The sequence below is a fragment of the Lynx canadensis genome, chromosome F1 (assembly GCF_007474595.2).
Source record: "Lynx canadensis isolate LIC74 chromosome F1, mLynCan4.pri.v2, whole genome shotgun sequence".
In the NCBI taxonomy this organism is placed as follows: Eukaryota; Metazoa; Chordata; class Mammalia; order Carnivora; family Felidae; genus Lynx; species Lynx canadensis.
In genome coordinates, this window is record NC_044319.2 from 25,502,468 (window position 1) to 25,509,483 (window position 7,016).

General features: G+C 42.5%; 1 protein-coding gene across 1 annotated transcript in view; it reads right to left on the reverse strand.

Annotated features, from left to right (window-relative positions):
• Nucleotides 1–234: 234 nt before the first annotated feature.
• The window catches only part of RGSL1 (regulator of G protein signaling like 1), a 123,987-nt gene continuing 117,205 nt past the window's right edge, over nt 235–7,016 (reverse strand). The window contains exons 16-19 of the mRNA XM_032591848.1: nt 5,228–5,366; nt 4,849–4,973; nt 2,431–2,540; nt 235–674 (exon numbers count right to left, since the gene is read on the reverse strand). Coding sequence (XP_032447739.1) covers nt 556–674; nt 2,431–2,540; nt 4,849–4,973; nt 5,228–5,366 — 493 coding nt within the window. The 3' untranslated portion in view covers nt 235–555. The remainder of the gene's footprint in view (nt 675–2,430; nt 2,541–4,848; nt 4,974–5,227; nt 5,367–7,016) is intronic.

Below are 7,016 nucleotides of genomic sequence, written 5' to 3' on the forward strand. Positions count from 1 at the left end.
AACCCAAGACAACTTTAGTACTTGGGAGTGGGATTAACTCCTTGAGGCCGAAGGATGGGGGAAAAAAAAGAAATAACATGGCTCAAATATGGGATGCTAGGACCAGAGTGTTTATTACAGGAATAAGAAGATCAGCAGCAGGCACTTCCAGGAACCAGGATGTATAGATTGGAGGTCCTGTTCAAGCCCACAGGTGTTCTCAGTGGGAAGGGAAAATAACAATTGGGATGTTACAATCATCTCTTAATAAAGGTCACACATCACACTCAGAAATGGCAGAGGAGCCAGCAGAGATACAGACAAGGTTAAGGAACCTGCCTTCAAGGGGCTATAAAAGAATCAAGAAAGTACAGTTATCCAAATGAGAGCTATGCACAGAGGCCCAGAAGGACAGCCAAGAGATCCATTTCTCATCCCACCTCTGCCACTCACAAGCTGTGTGGTTTGGAAAAAGTTGCTTCGAATTTTGGGTACCTCAGTCTCCTTGTGGTCACTAAGGAGATTGGCCAAACTGGCATTAGAGTCATCCTCTAACTGTGGAGTAGGCTTTTGACATCAGTGGGATTCCAATCCCAACTCACAATTTTCGACTGAACTTGTTACTATTTCCCGCTGTTGAGGCCAAAACCACTCAATACCTCTGAGCAAGGTGAATCTTAAAATGGCGTGATCTCCTGGGGAAGAAGGAGGGGGGTGTATTAAAATCCCTTATAACATCTGACAAAATAAATCTGTGTAAGCAAGGAAACTCTTAATGACATTCCTCTGAGTACAGTATGTTAATGATAGACATTATCTAAATCCAAACCTCTAAATTTGAGATCAGGGATCTGGGGTGGAGAGAGGAGAAGCAAAATGCTCAATGTCCTCCAACACATAAACGATGACTCTTCAGGACAGGAACCCAAGTGTCCTGCCCCTTAATTTAGGCGTCCTGTTGCCCTCTTCCAACTTCAGACACCAGAAAAGATTTGGGGATTTACTTCCTTAGAGCTCAGCAATAGGAAATGAGCCAAATATTGGAAGCTGTTTGGTTACCACTAAGGGGCATGTTCTTGCTCCTTTGAGTATCATTTGCCCACCCTGCCTGCTCACCTCCCTCTCCTTTCCCTGTTAGTATCCTCCAACCCATCCCTCCACCCTCACTTAAATGAGCCTTTATTCCCACGGGGACACTTGGCTCCACATACTGAAAAGATTGTTAATTTCTGTCTACTGATGTGACACTTTACAAGGCAGAGAAAAGGATAATGAGCAATATTAATTGGCTATGAGGGCAGCCCCAGCTAGGGAGGTAGGTGTTTTATTTCCTACTCAGGTGAGGACCCTCTCAGAGGGGCAGAAACTGGTCCAGAGTTGTTTCCCCTACCATTCAGGCAAGCTAGGGATGGGTTAAGTCTCAAGAGCCTCATTTGTACTCCTGAAAGGGGGCAGGATACTTGTTTGTGAGGGGGCTGGAGGAGGGACAGTGTTAAGTGTCAGGTAAAATGGACATGAGAACTGGGCAGAATTTAAGCTGAAACCATGGAATGGTCAGCTCTTTCACAGGATAGTTTGCTGCTGTCTCTAAGACTCCTATCTTACCTCCATATTTTGTTTTGATGCTGGCACTAGACCCAGATTCACCAACCTGTTCTCTTTGGTTCCCAGAATGTTTCAAAGCAAAAACATTCAGTCTTGCCCTCTCTAGGCATTGCTCTGTGCACCCTCCTCCCTCTCTTTAAAACTCCCTTTTGCTTAAGCACTGATCTCAATGCAGATAAAGAAAGGGACTGAGTTTAGCTACTCTGTGCTAAGAAAACATGTGTGTATGTGTTTTCAAACACATCTATTTATTTGTAAATATATTAATATAAAACATATGAATAATATATATTAATAATGTCTAATTATAATATATTAATAATCAATATGTAAATCTCTCATAATCACAGTGAGCAGAGATAATCCTATTAACATTTTATTTCTGAATTTTTTTCATGCTCTCATAAAATTATATATATGTGTAAAGATATATATATATATATTTACCACTTAAGTGGTTGTCACTTAACACTATAAAATACATAATTTTCAGATGGTAGGGTTTCTGGAGATAGTTGGAGCAGGGGGCTTCTTAAATATCAGTAAAGCAGGTCCCCACCTCCATTTACCCACCACATAGACAATGACAATGACCCACATCCCAAAGCTATTGGGAGGTACTGCCAGGGATTGGTGCATGGGTTCCCTTTATCTGGCACTAATAGCCACAGATAAAATACACTTTAATGCTTCTCTAAGAGTAAAGTTAATGAGATGCTCACCCCTCCAGAAGACAATATCCTCTGTGAAGTCTGAAGTTGGTCTTTTGGACCCTTGTTTTCCCTTCATGAGTCTGATTTGCTGGAGAATGGGGCTGTAGGTCATGAACATAGGTATAGAACTTACCTCCACTCAAAGGAGGATACTTGTGCGCGGGCTTTTGAGAAGTTTTTTTATCCTTAAATATCTTCCCCCTGTACTGGAAGTAAGAGTGGGCTGCCTTCCAGGAAGAAAACCTGTGAAAAGAATGGCTTCTGGTCACAGGGAGAAAGCTATCAGCTAAGGAGGCTGGAGCATGGAGCACACGGGAACCAGAACAGGGACAGTCCTTACAGAGAATGGAGTGTGTAATAGAGAAGAGAAGAGACTTGGCCTTGGAGTGCTGCCTGTCAGAGGCCCTTCTTATGTGGCCTCCTCTGTGTCCAGGCCTGGCTCCAGTGAGGACCTGCCATGCATAGTATGTTGGAATTCCCTTCTGGAACCAGTGAATGGAGTCTTTAAAGAACCTACTGTACATAGGTCTGAGGTGGGGGTCAATCCCTGGGATGCTTGCTTGAGCATCAGAGTATGAACTCCCTACTTAACCCCACCTGGTACAGCCAGAGTGTCTGACTGACTTCCTCTCAGGTCCCAATCCCTGGTTTCATCCTGTCCCTTGCTGAAGGTCATGACCCTGTCATTGTATTCCCAGCAGCCCTTTCCCTGGAGTAGACAGACCTCTGCTCTTCACATGAACTTGGACTCATATACTCACTGGAACCTGAGAACTACTGCTCCCTGGAATCCCTCACAATATTCTTCATCTCTTTCTCCCTGGCCCCGAACCCCTTGCTGTCCTTCAGCCTACCCTTGCATTGGCCCCCTTAAGGTCCAGTCTTGGCTAAGACTGGATTTATTTTCTATCTCGACTTGGCTCTGATGGTCTTGACTGTTGCCCTCCTTCCTTTCCTTAAAGGACACTCTATTTGATCACAGTTGGTTTCTGCCATTCCATTTGCTGAAATGGGTCTCCCTCCCATTATGGAGCTCCCAGTGTGACATGATGCATTCTTTGTGGTACTTAAGAGACAGAGAGACCTGGTTTCTAATCCTGGCTTACCTAATTCCAAGTGATCCTATGTGTCTCTTAATTCCTTTGAGCCTTGGTTTACTCATCTATAAAACGGGGATAACAACACTTTGTTCCACCCACCTCATAGGGTTATTAAGAGGTTCGTCTGGGATAAGATATGTGAATATAGTTTATGCAATATAAAACTCTTTATATAGGAGTATACAGTAAAGCAAGGAAAGAATCAACTACATAAGGGTTAGGGATTCAAAGCCTCCCTGAAGCACCCCTAAATTTCCTAAATAGGTATAAGAGACTGCAGAGCACTGACTCAAGCCAGGAGCAGCATGCATTTCCCAGGGGTTTCTCATTCTCCAGAATCAGGAAAAATTTCTATTTAATCCTGCTCAGCAGAACTAAGTCAAATCTAGTCTTAGTGCTAGGTAACAATTGGTGTTCAAAAGGCTAACCTTGTTATCTTGAACTTTGCTTTTTAATTTCTTTCAATCCTGTATTAAATAATTTATTATCATAGGGATTTTAAAATAAAGGTTAGAGATTAGTATGCAAACTTTACACTTGTTTTATAATAAGGTAATGTGTGTGTGTGTGTGTGTGTGTGAGAGAGAGAGAGAGAGAGAGAGGGAGAGAGAGAGAGAGAGAGAGGAGGGGGGGAACCCTTAACACTTGGAATCACATAATAATCTAAACATGTCAATTAGCCTTGTCTTGGAACATTTCAGCCAGTTGTCCTTTGGTCACTGTCACCCAGAGCACTGCCATTCATTATGTGGAAGATATAGGCTGGAGCCACAGTGCACCACAGGAGTAAATAACCACCTAGGAGAACCTGAGCCAGTGTCTCAGTCCAAACCTTGACAGGATAGGTTAGAAACCAGTGGGCCACAGGTTGCATATGTCCTGCAAATATTTTGTTTGTTTCATTTTTGTTTTTTGGCCTTCAGAGTTTCCTTACCATGGTTTAGTTTTGAGTTAGTTGCCACATTTGCCACTTTAACTTTCAGAGATAAAAGTCTAAATGTCTAAGCTCCTCTTGAAAATTGAAATATTATGGTATTTGGACCTAACAGAGTAAAACTCTGCTGTCTTACTGCCTCAATGGGGCTCCTTAAGCACAAGTGCAGTTGTGTGAGTCTTGACAGAATTTCTCCCCAGATAGCCATGTTCCATACTCATGCTTAGGTGAGGAACCTATGCCTAATAAAATTAACATCCTTTCCCAAGCATGTGGGAGCCAGGGGATGTGGGACCCAGGCACTCTGATTCCCCAGTCTTACTTGACCTTCCATCTTCTGATTCAGTTTCAGTGTGGGAGTATGAGAGACCAAGTGTAGCAAGTAGGATAAGGATACACCACTGTAGTTCCCATGAAAATGCCATGAAGTAGAGAGTTAGAGGAAGACAGAAAACTCTTTAGAAAGTCAAATGTGTTTTCCTGCCCTTATAATCTTTGGGCAAGGGGAAATACTTACCTTTTCCAGAAGTACATAATGATGGGGAAGAGAGACATGATAGTTCCATGGAAGATGCTCCGATCTAGGTGGCCCTCTGCAATGGAAGCAAGGATAGCATCCTTCTGGGATTCAGAGATGTTCACCTACCCATAGAATGGGAGCCTGTCACTGACATAATTCCAGGGAAGGCAGAAAACCTCTTGTGACCCCTAGTACCTATAGGTACCCTCAGTACCTATAAGACCATCCTCTCCCCAGAAAGCGGCATGTTGTCATGCAACTTCTAGTAAAGGACATCTGGTTGACACAGGACTTAGGAAGTGCCTATTAGCTATCATTTCTTGTGGAAGAAATGCTTCTTAGCAAAAGCCCATAGAGAAGTGGGAGTTCCCTTTACCCTCAGCCTTGGAGGAATTTCAGAATTCAGGTAGAGCTTTAGGATGATATTAAGTTTGGACCTCATTAGCATCACGTCATTCTCGTTGTATGCCCGGTTGACTTGCAGCATGTGAGCTGAACTCACCAAATTATTAAATCTAAAAAGAAGCAGTAAGCAGGAAATCAGCTAGGAGAAGATCAAAGCAGCAACTAAATAGGGCAGCCAGCCCAGACCAATTTCTGACCTAAGAAAGACAGGGCCAATCCTTGGCCAGGTTGAAACTTTATTCATTTAATCATAATGCATCCATTGGCAGATATTGAGCACCTACCACAGGTCAGGTAATGTGCTAAGTGCTTCTTCAAGTGTATTTCTTTACTGCAAACGCCCTTTATCCCATCCTCCCTCCACCCTTGTCTCTGTACGAGTTTTGCCTCTGACAACTTCAGGAACTAAGGGCTATCTTTTTCTTTGTTTTCCCTTCTCTGCTGACACTTTCACAATTACCACCACTCTCCAAGGCAAGATAGTGCTTTTCTCTTGCTTTTTTTTTTTAAATTTTCTTATTTTTCTAAATTATAGTAAAATATACCTAACATAAAATTTACCAGTTTAACCGTTTTTAAATGTACAGTTCAGTGGCATTAAATACATTTACCTTGTTGTTCAACCATCAACACCATCTCCAGAACTTTTTTCATCTTCCCCAACTGAAACTCTATGCCCATTAAATAAAAACTATCCATTCCTCCCTTCCCATAACCCCTGGCAACTACTTTCTACTGTCTCCTAGTGACATATTCTTTTACTAACCATCAAATATCTGTCAGTTATACTTTGTCTTGATTTAAGTACACAGTTTATTTCTCTCAGGCCTCAGGCAACTTTATATTTTATATTTTAAATATATATATATAATGTTTATTTCTTTATTTTGGTAGACAGTGAAAGCAGGGGAGGGGCAGAGAGAGAGGGAGAGAGAGAATCCAAGTAGGCTCTGCAGTATCTGTGCAGAACCCCATGTGGGTCTCGAACTCACAAACTGTGAGATCATGACCTGAGCTGAAATCAACAAGAGTTGGACATTTAACTGACTAATCCACACAGGTGCCCCTCTCTCAGGCCACTTTATTTATTTATTTAAAAAAAAATTTTTTTTTCAACGTTTATTTATTTTTTGGGGGGACAGAGAGAGACAAAGCATGAACAGGGGAGGGGCAGAGAGAGAGGGAGACACAGAATCGGAAACAGGCTCCAGGCTCTGAGCCATCAGCCCAGAGCCTGATGTGGGGCTCGAACTCACGGACCGCGAGATCGTGACCTGGCTGAAGTCGGACGCTTAACCGACTGCGCCACCCAGGCGCCCCTCTCAGGCCACTTTAAATCTTAACCATTTAAAATTTTCCTAAGAGTAGACTACCAATGTTTTCCCTTTATAAGCTTAATTTGCAAATCCGTTTATTTATCCAATCAGCAGACATTTATTAAGGGTTTACTCTTTGCCAGGTGCAGTTCCAAGAGCAGGGATTCAGCAGTAAACATGGAAAACAAATTTCTGCTTTTCTTTTTCGTTGTCCAAATGCACTTCCTGCACCTATCATCCTACTTCTTAACTCTTATTTGTGTTTTCTCTGCCATCCAGATCAGTTTGTGGGATCTTAGAGAATAGAGAGCATGTCTTAGTTGTCTTTTGTATCTCCTATGTCAAATCCCGTGCACAAGAATGAGTAAGCAATCAGTAAGCACTCGTGGAACTGAGCCAAATGCCTCACTGGGGTGCAGTGGAAGATCTCTTAACCCAATTCCT